Genomic DNA, 17,542 nt, shown 5'->3' on the forward strand with positions numbered 1-17,542 from the left:
TACCTATCTCAACCAATAGCATGGGGTAGGGTGTCTGAGCCTTAACCCCCAATTCCCCTATGAGCAATCTCTTGTGTAAAGTTTCTATTCTTTTCCAATAGGTCCTAGAGAGCCCGGGAGCCCATTGGACACCCAGAAAAGATTTATTAATGTCTTGAAAAAGAATAGACACTACATCTCTAAGTGTCAAAGAGCCAAGGAGTGCACATGGCATTTCAGCTCGAGCTTATTATAGCACACAACTATTTTCTAGTCCTATGATTAAGTGGCGTTTGTTACATCAATTTAAGACTAAAGAGTCTTTGGGCTTCGATTTGAATTCCCTAATCAATGCTTGTCCTTCATGGTAGACCGCCCATTTTCTTGGTTTCCTAGCTTCGTTCACTTCATAGCTTCGGTTGCTCTTTGCTTCAACTAAGTTGCAATGAGCTCCTTAGATATCCATATCTTTGTGCCCTTCAACTTGTATGTCTGTCAAAGAATCTTAATCCTGGCTACCTTGTCACTGAGAGAGACTTGTATCTGTGTTCTTTTTTGTTGGATATCCCGAATAGCATCTGGAACCCATTCCACTCCCAGTATCTTCGCCTTGAGCCAATTGATTTTATCTTCTGTGTATTCCCCAATCGCCAAAGCAGCCATTTGGCAACGCCTGCATGTGTAAGATCAGCTTATTGTTTCATAGACTTCATTTTCTTTCACTTCCATGTAGAGATCAGCATTATTCACCTGAGTGGTGAATAAAGCAAACATCTCTTGCTTCATTGATTTCCCCTGAGTGGTGATCATTTCCTGCACTATAGAAAGCAATTGTGTAGTTGGTGGAAATGCATTACACTTTGTAATACCTCATGGATGACTTCCTGCTTTCCATTTTCCTCCATGCCATGGACTCTTTGCCCGAGAGTTGCAAGCCGGAGCTTAGCTCCCGAAATTCAAGCTCTAGATAATAAATGCGCTCCAGTGGATCTAAAGTGATCTTCATCCTTTGATATGTCTTTGCATATAGGGCAGGATTTGGGGCAGCAGCAGTAGTTGAATAAGATTTCCTGCTAGTCGGGGTCGAGGTAACGATGCCTTTACCTTGGGGAACTCCATGGTGGCCTGCACAAACTATATGTACCCCGCTGGTGGAACTAACCCCCAAGTTGGTTGGGCTTCAGCCCAACCTTGGGGTGGGGATTACAAACGAGGCTACGAGCTGCTTTCGAACTATGTGCTACCTCTTGAACTGAAAACTGCTTCGAACTGAGCTGCTGCCACCAGCACAGTTAGGGTTAATGGACAGAGAGATGCTTTCTAGTGACGTGGTTAGCATTTACTGCGGCACGACCCTGTGTCCTGGACTGAGCGGACTGTTTTGAGCTGTCAGGGGAGGGCTGCCAGCTGGAGATCTGCTAGGTTGTCGCAAACTGTCCCTGGCTGTCGCAACGACTAGAAGAAGCTAATAAGGAGCTGAACGAGAATGGAGCTAGGCTTTCTTTGGGGGAGGGGAGAGAAAAAGAAAGTAAGAAAGACGTATTAACGTCTTAGAGAGGCCTCACGGGCCTATGAGACAAAGTTCAATATCAGAGTGTCGCATGCTCATACAAGCCGCTATGGGCTGGAGGCAAAGGGCTCACTAAGACCCTTTGCTGAGTATTGTACTAAACTAAACTCAAAAATCCAAAACACAAACTCAAAGTCCATAGCTAGAGAGAGAGAGAGAGAGAGAGAGAGAGAGAGAGAGAAAAGGACAGATGTATTAACGATGCAGGAGGCATCGCACGCCTAAGAGACAAAGTGCAAAACCAAAAGATAACACATACAAGCCACTAAGGGCTGAAGCAAAGGGCTCACTCTGAAAGCTAAAGTGCTGAGCTAGTGAACAAAATAGTAGAGTAGCAAAATAACAGAAGAGTATTAGGTGCTCAGAGAGAGAGAGAGAGAGAAAGAAAGTCATATTAACGTCCATGGGAGGCCTCACGCGCCTATGGGACAAAAGCAAAATGTCAAAATGACTTGCAACATCTGGATAGACCAGAGCTTCAAGGAGTGCACATCGCATCTGTCCGTCATCCATGGCCTGTCTCTACCCGTTACATCTTTAGCCCTTTATAGTCCCTCATAGCCCATCTATCGCCAGCAGAGCCGCCACACCAACCAGTAGCGCCGCCACAACAACCCACAGCACCATTACCAAGAGCAGAGCCGCCACAAGATCCACAAGCATAGGGGTCGTCGTCCAACCCAGCCCCAGGCTGAGCTGAGCCCTTGGCTCACTCTGGGGTGTTAGCGTCAACAACGGGACCTCCAACTCATGCACAAGCTGTCATGGAGTCCACGAAAGAGTTTCTGAAGGTGAAGACCTTTGTCACAACGCCTATCAGCAAGCCCTCCTACTCTAATATTGCAGCAACATCAGCCCCTATACATTGCACTACATGCGAAGGATCGGCTCAGACCCACAGGAACATATGTATTTTCTACAGCACGAAGTTAGAGAGCTCAAGCTCCAACTTGCAGCCTTGGGAAGAAAGTTGAATGACATGGAGAACAATGGTAAGAAGGAAATCATTGCAGAAGTATTACAAGAGTGTAGCACAGCTCCATTAGTGCCAACACTTGTTTCTACAGTCACAGAGATGATCTCCACCCAGGTTAGTTTAACCAAGAAGGAGATGGCCATCATGGCCAATAACAGAATCAACAAAGTAGACCTTTACGCAGAAGTCAAAGAGAAGGAAGCTATAGCACATAACAAGAAAAGTCTACACTTTAGCTGCCCTAATGATGAAGAGGGATACACACGTGGAAAAATTCACATGTCTCAAGAAGGAGATACCACAAGTTGATTGGGATGAAAATGATATTAGCTGAAGAGTCAAGATTCTCAGATAGACAAATAAGTTGAAGGGTATGGATATCTAACGAGTTAACTCCAACTCAGCTCAAACAAAGGAATATTGAACTCAATAAAGTGAAGGATGCACACAAAGCTGGAAAATGGGCAATCTACCGGGATGGATTGGGCATTAATTAGAGACTTCAAATCTAAACCCAAAGACCCTCAGTCTTAAACTGATGTAATGAAGGCCATTTTATGATAGAATCTGATTTTAGATGTGTGCTATAATAACCTCGAGATGAAGAGGAAAGAATCACATGCCTCAAGAAGGAGATAGCACAAGTTAATAGGGATGCAAATGACATTAGTTGTATCACTAAGAAGGGAAACAGCTACAAGTTTATTTCAATGAGAGGGCAGGAAGAATAAAGATTCTCTGCCGGACAAACAAGCTGAAGGGTACACGGGTATGGATATCTGAGGAGCTTACTCCAACTCACAAAGGGATATCGAGCTTACCAAAGTGAAAGATGCACGCAAAGCTGGAAAATGGGCAGTCTACCGAGATGGATTGGCATTGATTAGAGATCGACTGTCTGGTTTACCCAGATGTTGTAAGTCATTTTGACCTTTTGCCCTTTGTCCCATAGGCCCGTGAGGCCTCCCACGGACGTTAATATGAATTTCTTCATTTCTCTTTCTCTCACACCAAGACGGAAAGGAATAAAGTCCTCAAACAAACCAACAAGCTGAGAGGTACTGGAATATGGATTTCAGAGGAGCTCACCCCGACTCAGCTCGAGGTAAGAAATTCAAAATTAAAAAAAGTAAAAGAAGCTCGAAAGGAAGGAAAATGGACTGTTTATCGAGATGGTATAGCACTCATCAAAGACTTCAATCCTAGATCCAAAGACTCTCAGTCTAAAAAAGATGTAACGAAGGCCACTTCGTAACAGTAGTATTGGACTTTAGTAATGTGCAAAAAATAATTCAAGCTAAGATGCCTTGTGCACTCCTTTTTTGGATTTGTACTTTGTCTCATAGTCTCATGAGGGCTTCTGCAGACGTTAATACATCTCTCTCTCTCTCTCTCTCTCTCTCTCTCTCTCTCATATATCCGAGACCCTATCCTGCACCATTTGGAACTGTAATGGTACCTTATGGTCAGCAGAACCAGAGAACTTCTCGGAATCCTATACAAGTCATGACATAGTCTTTCATACAGAGACACATCAGAGTCCAGAGTGCCCACTACCAGTAATCAGCGGGTATACATGGGAGTCTGCCTACAGAGATGAGATGAGGGATAGAGGGGGAGTTCGACGGTCAGGTGGAGTCGCACTCCTTTACAGATCCACGCTTTTAGGGACCATTTCAGTAGAGCAAAGAGATGCACATTCCACGTTTCTTTGGATCCGGATTCGGCCAAATCACATGGACCCCCACGAGACGAGGCCTCGACATGACCGTGACCCGGAGCCTGTGACCCGACAGCTCAGACAGAGGGTTGACACACAGATCACACTTAGGGGCATCCCCTCCCTGTTTAGAGTTGAAGCCCGACCGACAAGGGTCACAGTAGCCCTGGTTAGACGCAGAGCTATGACCAGGAGACGTGCCAGGGCTGCACCTTTGAGTGGCCGACAGCACTCTATCGCGGATTTCATGCCTCCATTGCCTCATCCAGCCTGATGTTTTGATGATGATGATGATGATGAGATTGATATATAGTCAACCACCGACACAACCATGTTGTATTTAGGACTTAGTACTACCATTCTGCATTTTGCATTGGTGTGGATGCTCGTTTAGTAGCTCCACTACCACAGCTCGTTTATACCAGGTTTTTCAAATGGACTAGAATTTAGATGTGTGATATGATAACCTCGAGCTGAGATGCCATGTGCACTCCTCGACTCTCTAGCCTTATCCAGAGGTTGTAAGTCTTCTTGACATTTTGTATTTTGTCCCATTGGCCCATGAGGCCTCCCACGGACGTTAATGACTTAGCACAGATGCTCAACCTGGCTGTGTCACAGCTTCCCACCTGCTTGGAGCACCCCAAACTGAACAATTTGAAGTTGGAGGCCTCAATTGAAGACTTCTAGAGCAGCAAACAAAGGGCTTTCTGGTGGAATGGAAGCAAGGTTCTAGTGGATGAGATTCATAGAGAGATCAGTGGAGTGATTTGTGGATCTGGGATGCTCTCTCTTGAGCTCACATACAATGTATCACTGGCCTATATATTGGAACTTCCTCTCATGAATAAAGTCTCTTTCTCCTTCATTGTTGATCTCATCATGACTTCTTTTCAGTTCCTTCATTTGGTATCAGAGCCACGTCCTCCTTGAGCTCCTAGCCTCCATTTTTTGCCATGTCATCACTCCTACCACCTCCTTCTCCTTATTCACTAGTTTGCCCTCTTCTCATCCAAAATTGCAAGAGCTTGTTCTCCCTCTACATGCAACTATTCCCCAAACCCTCTGAGCTGTAGAACCACCTTCCTAGGGCACGCTCCCACCTCAAAGCATTTTGCAAGATTTTGCTCCTGCTGCCTGTGCCAACAGCTTCTTCACCTAGCGACTTTTTGCAAAATTCCGCCTGTAGACTCAACCATTTCCAAAACCCTCTTAGGGGAGGCTGGGCGACGTTATGAGCTAGCTGCTGACAAAGTTTGAGTGTATTTGGTCCACAGAAGAAGGAGAAAAGGCACAAAAACCAGTCGGAATTGGCAACACTCCCACAGACAATGCCGCGTGAAAATGCGCCTCTTCTTCATGCTGGACACTCTCCACAATAAGGGCTTCCATTCCACCAGGAAGCCCTTTGTTTGCTGCTCTAGAAGTCTTCAATTGAGGCCTCCAACTTCAAACTGTTCAGTTTGGGGAAAACAGTCAAATATATGGTCAAAGGTCAAAATTCTGAAAGGGCAAGGTGGTCAAAAGTTTCCTTGTTCAGCAGTTTTCACTTTTGCTTTTGGTCATCTACTCATATAATGTCTTCTAGCATCGATTCAAGATTGATCTTTGGGTTGCTGTCCAGTTTGACTATGTTTGACTATGTCTATGTTTGGATGATGAGCTTCATTGACAACAATGATGTAGCCTATTTGATGCTTGAAGGTGACTCAATGATGAATGTAGTTTCTATCATGATAGTTGAAGGCTATTTGCACTTGGATGGTCATATTTTGCCTTACATTCATGTATTTCCTTATGAGTCATATGAGCCTTACCTTTGTACAAGAGTAGACACTGCCCTTGCAATGACAAGTGGTAAGACCCTCTTCATACTCAATCTATTTGAAGGCATATGGGATGCAAGAAAGATCAAAGAACAAAGGAGTTACAAGATTGGCTATACCAAGAACCTCTCCAATGACAATGAACCTCACACTATGGTAGCTTGGAAGAGAAGAAGGAAAAGGACAAGACATGCCATCAAAGGGAGGTATTTCCCCACATCTTCAATTTAGAATTTTTGTGTGTGTGGTCAATAAGAGTTCTCTACCTTGGGATGTCCCCCTGAAAAGATTGTATTGGGTTTCGTAAGGGTTGCTAGTCATTTTGTCAAGAAACCTCCAAGAGAGATTGTAAACCAGGGACCAAAATTGGAGTGAGATCATGTTGGAGCTAGGGTGTCCAAATGAGTCTACTGCCAATGCAACTTAGAGTGAGTCTAGGTCGGGATCATGTGTGTTGCCACCAGAGGTGGGCAAGCCATGAAGTTTCCCATAGACTACTGCTAGGGGTCAAGGTCATCAATTTGTGGGGGGGTGTTAAAACAAATTGATGAAGGTATACCTATGTTTGTGTGTGTGTGCTTGTGTGTCCATGTGTGTGACCACCTATGTGGTGAGTGTGCCTGTAGTAGGTGTGATTGATGATGTGTCAGTCGGTAGGTGTGAGTGTAGAAGGTTCTAGTGGATGAGATTCATGGAGAGATCAGTGGAGTGATTTGTGGATCTGGGATGCTCTCTCTTGAGCTCACATACAATGTATCACTGGCCTATATATTGGAACTTCCTCTCATGAATAAAGTACTCTTTCTCCTTCATTGTTGATCTCATCATGACTTCTTTTCAGTTCCTTCACTCGCTTGATTTTCAAAGTCTCATAGACCCATCGAAGACTTTAATAATCTCTGTCTCTCTCTCTCTCTCTCTCTCTCTCTCTCTCTCTCTCTCTCCCGCCTAGCTCCCACCCTGATTCCGCCTATCCTATCCTGGCCTAGCTCCCTCCATAGCCTGTCGCATACTATTCCAGGGCCCCGTAGCCCATTGCGGGACCTCCATAGGCTGCTCCACCCATAGCGGGGCCTTCACAAAGGACCACGCCTGCTGCAGGACCTACATAGTTCCTACGAGCTGGTCACATGACACCTATACGGCTACAGGCCTGTCACAGGACCTCCACAAGGCCTCCAAAGCTGCTCCAGCCCATTGCGCCTGCTGCAGGATCTTCTCCGGGGTGATCCAGGGCTGTTTCAGCCCTTCAACTGTCATGGGACCTGCTCAGAATGCTCTCGGGGATGTTGTAGTCTCCCGACTGCCAAAGGACCAGCTCTATATGCTATTGGGAGCATCCCTCGACGCATAGCCTAGCTAAGTTGCTGTGGGCAGCGCAAATACAAGCAACCCCCAGCTCTTGCACCTCGAGTCCAGCTCCTTGCACCTCGAGCCAACTTGAGACCTGCAAAAAAAATCAAGAAAGTCAAGTGTTGAGCCAAGAAAAGTGCAGAAGGAGAGATTTCCATTAAAAATCCACACAATGGGATACTGAAAAAAAAAACAAAGAAGGGCAGGGAAGAACCACCAGCTTGCTTGAAGACCACCCAGGACAGTTAAAAATATGTGAGGATTCTCTCTCTATTTCTGCATTTACAGTTCAGCAAACAAACAGGGACAGATATTGACTTTGCACAATGCCTACATGAGCATGTGTAGAGGACATTTGGGGGAAACAAGCATTTGAAAATGCCATGACATCTTACACAGCAGGACCACTCCAAACACTACAGCCAATGTCCTCACCAGCCTCCAAAAGATATGCCTTGCATTAGAGAAGGCACATGTAGATAAAACACTAGCTTAGGTGAAAAATCATGGAGGGAAAATGCAGGACGAATGGAGGAAAGAAAGGGGCAAAAAGCAGGAATGGGAGAAAGAAAAGGTTGAATGGATAGGTGAGAAAAACAAGCTCCAGGACAGGGTGCATGCTTTGGAGATCGAATTGCAGCAAATAAAGGACATGAAAGCACTTCCGGATGGAAATTGCAAAGTAATGGAGGAGCTGAAAACAAAAACTGCTACTCTCAAGAAGGACATTGTCGCCATGCAAGACACACATGCGGAGCTTAAACAACAAATCAGCAAAAGGGAAGCTAAGATGTTGGAATGGAAAGATGTGGTCAAAAAGGGCACAACAGCCCCAAAAAAAGAATTTATCTCCGAAGCACTGGAGGAGGAAAAGAGAAGGACCAGCAAAGCATTAAATGTCTTAGTGAGGGGGCTACCGATGGGAGATGCCAAAATACTGTTCACCAAAGTGGGAGTCAATCTCACTTGTGAGACAGCCTGGAGGGTGGGTAAACTTGAGGCACCCACAAAGCCACTAGTGCTGAAATTCCGGACAGCGATGGACAAGAAGACCCTCATGAGCAGGAGGGCAACTTTGAAGGGAACCAGGATCTACCTGGATCATGACCTCACACTTTTGCAACATGAACACCGTAGAGAAGGTATGGTAAGAGTAATGGCAGCAAGGGACGCAGAAAAATGGGCTGTAATCCATGTGTAGCCCCAGTCGCTCAAACCATCTGATTGTGTGTGCAAACCAACATCTCTGGTCACTTGCTGCTGATAGCGCCATGGAAGAGGACAATGCTAACCACCGTGATATGCTGCGTCCAGAGGTGTGATCTCCGTATGCACTGACATGATATAAGTAAGTGATGATCTGAAATGCTGCATTGAGCTGCAATGATGAAGATCCAAACCCAGCTTGGATGATCTGGTGAGGAACTGACGGCTTACCGCAAATCATCCGTGATAGCATAAGAATTGTAGTTGCTCCACACGAGCCCACTGAGTATTTGACAGGTCCGGCCTCCAACAAGCGTTGCCATACATCCCCCACTGGTTGATCCAAGGAGTCAAAGAGTAGGCATTTGGTCTGAGGGTCCTGAAAATGTGAACGGAAGCACTGCCTCTCCAACCTGGCCAATGAGGCATATCTTCTGCTCAGACGAGCCTGTATCGCCGGTCTCATGGTGAAAATAGGTCTGGAAAAGATAACCCCCAAGTAGATGTATGATGAAACAATCTCGACCGGTGACCTGTCAAAAGTAAACTGCTCCCAATGCATCATGAACCAAGATGTATTGAAGATCATGACCTTGGTTTTATCAAGGTTGACCTTCAAAACATACGACTCACAGAAAGATTGTAGTGCACCTAAGTGCCTCTGGAGGCCCTCTGCTTCGAACAATAGGAGTACCACATCATCTACATAAAGCAATATCTGAATTACATTGCCAGCAAGAGAGCATCCAGTCGCCCCTAGTGTCTGCATGACTGTCTCAAGCTCATGGACATAGATGGCCAAACAAGGTGGGTGATAGAGGACACCCTTGTTTGATCAAAATCTCATGTGTCCATCCAGATCATGTCCGAACTCTGCCTGAGACACTCTCATAAAGTGCCATGATAGCTCAGATAATCTCCTAATCATAACCCAAGTCCTGCAAACGCCTAATGAGACGGGCTCTCACAACTATGTCAAAGACTTTGACAGAAATCCACAAACAACAATAAACCCTCTGCCTCGGTATCCTCGCCTCCTCAATAATACATCTGAGCGTGAGAATGTGATCCATGATCCCATTCTCATGTTGGAATCCGGCCTGTCCATATGCTCTAAGCCCCCGCATCTTTGCAAATCGACTGACCTCAGAATCAAGCACTGATGCATAAATCTTGGACATGACATGCCCAATCATAATGATCATGTAGTTTCCCGAGCTCATGGGATTCCCTGTCTTGTGGATGGATAAGATAGTATTAAGAGTCCAAGTATGTGGGAAGGCCAAGGCAAATAGCTTCATTAAAGAGCTTTGCTAAGATCGGGGCAAGGATGTTAATCACATATGCAATGAGTTCAGTGCATAGACCCTCATGATCTTTCGCTCAACCGTTATGAAGCTTCATCACAGTGTCCTTAACACCCCCCTTAGTGAAGAGTGTACAAGAAGTCAGACGAGATATGTGTGAAAGGTCGGCAAGAACTGGCTGATTTGGAATGTCATATAGTGTGCGTGCATAATCATACCAAACCTTAGTGTCGGTGAGAGGTGAAGGGGACCGTCTCTCTACAAATGTCCACTAAAAGTCTTTAGAGTTGTTACTAAACAAAGAGTTCAGTAATTCCTCCTCATTTCAGTGGATAAATTCATGTTTCTTCCTACGAACCAGCCGACGATACTCGCGTTTCATTTCAGGTTCGCTCGAAAGGTTATGTTTGGTTTCGAATCTGAGTTGGCTACGCAAAACCTTACACTCATCATCATACCAACTGTTGCAAGGAATGGTCCCAAGTGGTGGTGGGCGAGTAGAGCGAGTAGTGTGAGGGAAGGCGTGAAGTGCAGCCTCATGGAGTGAGCGGGCGATCAGAGCAGATGTGAGGAATGTATAAAGGCGTGCTGAGTACCTAGGCGAGAGACTATGATTGAAATGTATGTCCTGATAAGTGTTGTGAATAATCGGAGGAGCGAAGGGTACTGCGAGGCAAGGTATGGAGATACAGGAGAGGAGGTAGGTGTGGTCGGCCCTAGGAGGGAGTGGTGCAAAAGTCAGTGATACGAGAGGCAAAGGCAAGGGATCCCATGATGTAATCAACGGCGTTGAAGCCTCCTCTGTGAGGGAAGCAAGTAAAGCCACCAGAAGAAGGTCATCTGTCAAGACCATTATAAATAATGAGACCATGCATCCTACCGAGGTCTAACAATGCCTGCCCATAAGATGTGATAGGGGCTCGCCTGTCAACTGAGACTCGTAGCAAACTGCATCATGTAGGTCAATGTCTGGTAACATAACAAAATCATCTCTGAAATCAAGGAGTGATACCTGGCGTGCCCCTTTCCTCGCATTGAAGTCCCCAACCAAGAGGACTTTCCCACGACTCGAAAAATCAACATTGTCCTGATAGAGAGCTGTGTATGGTAATGTCTCAGTCTCCTCTCGAATATCTCATGCAAAGTGTGAGGTCTTGGCCGGAAAGTAGCATACTGCTATGAAAAAATCCTGGCAGTCCATGTGCTGAATTCGGATCCAAAGAAACCTAGAGTGTGAGTCTCTCTTCTCTACTGAGATGGCCCCCAAAAGAGAAGACTATAGAGAAGTACTACTCCACCAGACCCTCGTACTCCTCCAATGTCCCTCGCCTCATCTCTATAAGTAGCCTCCCAAGTATAACCTGTGACTACTGGTAGAGGACGCTCTAGGCTCTGATGTGTCTCTGTATAGAAGACGATGTCACAACTTGTATAAGATTCTGAGAAGTTTCTTGGTTCCGATCATAAGATACCATTACACTTCCAAATGGTGCAAGACAAGGTCTCAGATGTCCGAGTCCCATAAACCCCGTCCCCCTAATGTGGGGGAGAGGCCATGTGCTCGACGAGGGCCTATAAGGAGCCGCCCATCTCGTACTAACACCTACTTCTCGTCCTTCCCGTTGCTATATTAGAGTGTGTCTCTCCTCTACCTGTAGGGGGGGTAAGATCCTCATCCATGGAGATCGATGGATGGACTCCTAGGACTCATCTACGTCACAAAGCTGTAAGTCGCGCTGTGTATCATGAAATTATATGATGAGAGACTACTCTCGGTTGGAGTCTCTCCTCGCTCGCCAAGCCCTCTCGAACGATTCCATGCTCTGCTACCCCTAAAGTAGTGGCCACAAATCTAGCCGTATCACTCATTGGTATACTCTCAGTGCTCGGGATGCCACGAACTCTGATATTGAGAGCCTTGTCGCTTCTCTGCTGCTGCTCCATGAGAGTGGCTGAAACAGTTGCCTTCGCTAGTTCCTGTTTGACCACATCCACCCATCTAGATGTCTCCTCAATGACAGATTGCATGCTGGCAATTTGTGCCTCAACAACTAGAGTACTGCCTGGGACTGTACGGATAGAGGTGAACTCCTCCTAGAGCTGCAAAATGTCATGTCTAAGCCCCAGGATAAGGCCAACTTGCTCCTAAATAAAGCGAGCCTGATCCTGTATAACACAAGCTAGCTCCTGGGTGTAGCGGGCTTGCTCCAGTGCGAAGCGAGTCACTCCACCTCTCGTGCTCGTATACTATGTACCTTCATGAGTAGTGCCTCCCATGTGTCTGGTGGGCCCACCCCAACTGAAACTAAAATGGTTGGGATACAAAGTAGGAGGGTGAGACAGGATGGTAGGCTATGACTGAGCGAGTTGTGTAAGAAATAACGATGGCTGAGGCATGGATGAGAGGATCCTAGTAGGGTGCAGAGAGAGAGAGCTAAGGCATGGATGAGATGATCCAAGTAGGATGTGGGAGAGATGGCTGACTGAGAGAGAGGGGTGAGAAGAAAGTAGAGTAATGTGGACCTGTGTGTGTCGCCTCTGGTGAGGGTGACATAAGTGATGAATCAAATAGAGGATCTGTGATGAAAGAGGAAAGAGAGGTCAATGACAGACCACCTGTCGTGGGTGTAGGTGTAACGGTAGATGTAGCGGTGGCTGAAGTAGACATTGTCGATGTAGATGTAGCTAGAACTGAGAGAGAGAGAGAGAGAGAGAGAGTTTATTAAAGTCTTCGGAAGACGGAGGGGTCTATGAGACTGATAGAAAACTAATACAACAAGCAAAGAGAGAGAGAGAGAGAGAGAGAGAGAGAGAAGTAGAAGTAGAAGTAGAATTTATTAGCGTCCTCGGGGGGCCAAAAATGACCCATGGGACCCGTCTCGATACAATGTAAAAAGAGTCTCCTCAAGGAGAGGAGTCAGGAGTCTATGAATTCCTGACGACAGGTAAAAAGACGAGTGACAAAAGATCCCAATGCTGCCGGAGAGGCAGTGGAGAGAACTAATGTCAACTAAGCGGAGTCCCCCAGTATCTGCTGGTAGTCCTCCCTGATATGTGCATATCGGGGGCACTGTAGAGCTACATGTGCCTCCGTCTCAACTGTCTGCATGTCACAAAGGGTACAGACTCTAGCATGTCTAGGCTGGTGTATCCAAGCCCCCTGCTCAATGGCAAATGTATGAGATCTGGTACGGAACCTGGCGATGTTTCTGCGATATAGAAGGGGGATAGGTGTGCTAATATAAGACTAAGCATGAGTCTCTATGGACATGTATGTAGACCAACATGTGGGATTTATGTTGTCTTGGTAATATTCCAGCTTTACCCTCTTTTCACTTGTCAACCAGTGATTCCGCAAAGTGCTCAGTAAAGACAGTTGAAACTCTTGCATGTTGACCTTTTCAGGCGGCATGGTCAAATATGCTTCCACTTTCCATCTGCTGAACCATTTTCTTATGTCGGTTGCCCATCCTGTGCAGATGACCTTACTTTTGTAGTCTTTTGAAGCTTTGTGCTGGCATTCCATGCTTTATGAGGCAGCCTATCAGGTTGCATTTGCTGCACCTCTATGAGGTATTGCATAACTCTAATCAATGCATGAAATTCAATCGGTCTCCTTCCCGTTTCCAACAGAAGTATTGAGTATGGAGTAGTGGGTTTGACACCAAGGTGTCTCCTTAGGAAAGCTTTTTGCATTTTCTCAATATCATTCCATGTAGAGGCTGAAATGCTGCCTCCCCATACTTCCACTCCATATAATACTGTCTGCACTACATATGCATCAAACAATACATTTCGAATTTTCCAGTTCCTAGTGTCGATGTGCCTGCAATCGGTAGTACTTCCCCCAACCAGTGTCCATCCTTCTATGTATACATTGCCACCATCTGTGATCTACCGGGATATCAACCCCTAAGTATTTGAAGGTGCTGACATAGTCAATGATCTGTCCATCAAAGGTGATCTCAAGGGGATGTTCTGGCTGATTGGTACAGACTCTCATCATCTTTGTTTTTCCGACATTTACTTGCAGCCCGCTTTCCCTACAAAAAGTCTTAAGCACTTGTAAAAGTTTGTGCATAGATTCCGGATCGTATGCCAAAAGAACAACATCATCTGTGTATAACAACAATAGCACTGTCCAAAGCCCCAATTGCGGTCCTTGCAACCCTTTCTCTACTGCAAATTCATTGATGAGTTCCTCCAATTGGTCAATGCATATTCCGAACAAGGTAGGCGATAGAGGGCAGCCTTGCTTCACTCCCATATTGCTCTCAAATACATCAGACATACCTTGTGTTTGTTTGAGCCGGCATAAAACCTTTTCATAGATGCGAGAGATGCCTACCCTTAAGGCCAAAGCGACTCCTATTTCTTGCATTCTCTTCCATAATCCCTCCTCTTGGAACTATGTCAAATGCTTTCTTGAAATCCACAAAACAACAAAATAGAGTGCGTCCTCTCAGTATGCATTCATCCATGAAGACCCTTAAGGTAATAAGGTGGTCGGCTGTCCTGTGCTCCTTGCGAAAGCCTGCCTGTCCGGTGGCTCTTTTCTGTGCCTCTTCTTCCCATGAGCTGATTTTCATTTCAAGCACTATACTTAAGAGCTTGGCCAATGTAGAGCTGACCATTATAGTTCTGTAATTTGTGACTGAATTTTTGTCTCCACCTTTGTGTAAAGGCTGGACCCAATTTTCTTGCCATTCCTGAGGGAAACCATGGTGTAGAGCATGTGTTAGGATGTGTGAGAGCCATGTTCTTGCTCGGTCTCCTGTCCATTTCACAAATTCCGCCTGTATCTTCATGTGATCTGATGCTTTGCCATTAGCCATCTTCTTTAGTCCAACTTCAATGTCTTCGAAGGTGAAAGGACTAGTGCATGTGACCGATAGATCCTCCTTCCCCATTTCACTAGCAAGTGCATGATTGTACAACTTGGTAATCACCTACAGCCTCTCAAATCTCTTCCACTCTGTCGTCGCTAAAATGTCATTCCCCTAGAAAGGTGCTGCATACATGGTAGTCGGTCTCACCAGGGTGTCAAAAAGCTAGCCCTTCATCGGGGGGTCCTAGAAGTGTGCCTGGAAGCACTGCCTCTCTAGTAAGACCAAAGCATTCCGCTCTCGTGTGAATCGTGTTGTAGCTTCATGGGCCATCGTGAAAATTGGTCCGATAAACACTACCCCCAAGTATGTGTAAAAACTACACTATTTCCACTGGCTCAATGCTCGGGAGGAAGGTCGTTGAAGAGGCTTCTGAACGGCGTCCAAATGAGCCCAAATAGGGTCATAGAAAGCCCGTAAGAGGGACGGGGGCAGGGGACACAGTCCCCCCTTCTCTCTCGACCGCAGTCGCTGAAAAAAAACAATGGATTTCACCCAAAAAAGTGTGTGTGTGTGTGTGTGGAAGACTTGACAACACCCCTTTGCATAGTGAAATGACTAGAGATTGAAGCTAGAGAATGGAAAAGAAAGCGAAACTTATTGCATTAAAGAAAAAGTTTGAACAAGTAGGTGAACCCCTAAAAGTTACCAAGCGGTGGGTAATTTTGTAAAAATGATTTTGCACAAATTGCATAAAAGTAGAGCTTGTACAAGCCCTAGCAAGCATCACTTTTATTAAAGAGGGGAGTCTGCATACCTGCCACCATCCAACAAGAAAAATGATAAGAATCATATTTTAACATGGTTGGGAAGACAGGTGTCATAAAAACCCCTCCCTTGTTATCGGGATCACAATAAAACTAGTTGCTCACACTACGAACTTATAAAGCTAAATTTAGACACTATGCTTTAAGTGTAAAATGAATTGGGGTGTGTTAAAGGAACGGTGAATAAATGGTTATGTAACGAAGAAAATGTTTAATGCATTTGGGATGAGAGTATAGAAGGGGGAGAACTTAAAAATTAGAGCATTAATTGTAACATTAAAACTTGGAGCGGGAGTGTAACTAAGCTAGGCAGTGAAAAGAAAAAATAGGAAAATTAACAGAAAACTCTGAAAATTAAGAAATAATTAGGGGGAATATACTGAGCTAGAGAGAGGGGATAAGTTGGGAAAGGGTTTTCAAGGGAAAAAAGTAATTAGTATGGTCAAAAGAAAAAAGAGGATAGTGTGTGTGTGTGTGTGTGTGTGTGTGTGAGAGAGAGAAAGAGAGAGGGGAAGGGAGAGATTTTACGTAACATTTTGCATCTGCTTTGCTTGAAATGAGTTCATGCTTTGATTTAATTTGTTCCATAATTAATGGAAGTTTTCTAAGCTTACGCACAAACCTTTTTCTCAGTTTTAACTTGCAATTCTTTTCCACTAACATCGTATTCTTGCTTCATTTTGGTGAGCTCCTTTCCATGATCCTGTTTACAACTCTACAATCACAATGTCTTCTAGCCAAAATATTTCAATCAAAATGCTTATTACTTATTAAGCTAATGTTTTTTTACCAGTTTCACTTGCTTGATAGTGTCCTCATAAGCAAGCTCCAACTCCCTAATTTTCTCTTTTAAACCTCGCTGCTCATCTCTGTGGTCGATGAAAGATACCAGATGAACATAAGGATTGCAAAATACAAGGTGCTCGGCACTATTTTTATTTAAAAATAAAAATATTTACTCCTCCACAATGAAAAGGGAACGGGAGAATGAAACTTATCCCAGGGATGTGACCACTAGTGAAGTCACAACAGTAACATTGGGGGACTTGATCCTGATAAATATCCAGAAAGAAAGAAAGAAAGAAAGAAAATTTATTAGAGTCTTCGGAAGACCGATGGGTCTATGAGACTGAACGAAAACCTGATACAAATCACAATAAGGGTGGAGCTACTAAACGAGCATCATCACCCGTGCTGAGTCCTAAGTCTGATCATACATAATCAAATACATCTGGGTGTGACAATGAAAAGAAAAAAGACGAGCAGAGCCGAATCCTCCGTATGTCATGTCGCCCTGATTGGTACATAGCTGGTGATGGGATGCTAGCGTCCGTCAAGGGGTGCCGACGGGAGGTCCCCCAGAGTGATCTGTGTGTCCCCTCGATGTCTCGTGTGTCATGCTGCGGTTGTTGGGTCGAGGTCTTTGTCACGTCTACGGCTACAGACTCGACGATCAATGTCACTCAATGGAAAGAACTCTGTGATCCTGCTCTGAGAGGTGTCTGATGGTGTGGCCAAGCCCCGTCGCCTAAGTAAGTACTCTTTGTGTCGGACCCCCTCATGAATGAAGGCCACGAGGCATCTCTAATTTGGGTAGGCGAGGAATCTGGAAAGGAGCCCGGAGCCGTCTCTGAAGAGACAGTGGTAGTGACCTCGGATCTCATAGTACACAGGGCACCTGGAAATAAAATGCTCCTCCAACTCAACCTCCTGACAGTCGCACCCTCTGCTCTGCTGCTCTCTATGCGGAGGCGGTGTAATGATCAAGTCTTGCCATATTCGATCAATAAATTAAAAAACTCCATAACAACATCTCTCTATCATCTAGTAAATTGCCTCCCATGGGCAGCTACCTTTCTACAGCATGCTCATCAAAACCTTAAAAGCAAGATGTTGGAGACACTCTCCCAAAAGGTACCAAGGTGTTGGAGAATCACGTGGATTGAACACTT

At 45.3% G+C, this 17,542-nt stretch overlaps 1 protein-coding gene across 2 annotated transcripts in view; it reads right to left on the reverse strand.

The window, feature by feature from the left end:
- The window catches only part of LOC147903130 (dynein regulatory complex subunit 4-like), a 71,781-nt gene that overhangs the window by 17,187 nt on the left and 37,052 nt on the right, over positions 1 to 17,542 (reverse strand). Inside the window, exons 6-7 of one of the 2 annotated variants that reach the window (XM_087373303.1) lie at positions 16,381 to 16,459; positions 16,213 to 16,293 (exon numbers count right to left, since the gene is read on the reverse strand). In XM_087373303.1, coding sequence (XP_087229429.1) covers positions 16,213 to 16,293; positions 16,381 to 16,459 — 160 coding nt within the window. The remainder of the gene's footprint in view (positions 1 to 16,212; positions 16,294 to 16,380; positions 16,460 to 17,542) is intronic. The other variant, XM_087373304.1, reaches the window with a different exon arrangement.

The sequence above is a fragment of the Dipteris shenzhenensis genome, chromosome 4, assembly GCF_047967505.1.
Source record: "Dipteris shenzhenensis isolate YYH24624 ecotype China chromosome 4, Dip_SZ_1.0, whole genome shotgun sequence".
Lineage (NCBI taxonomy): Eukaryota > Viridiplantae > Streptophyta > Polypodiopsida > Gleicheniales > Dipteridaceae > Dipteris > Dipteris shenzhenensis.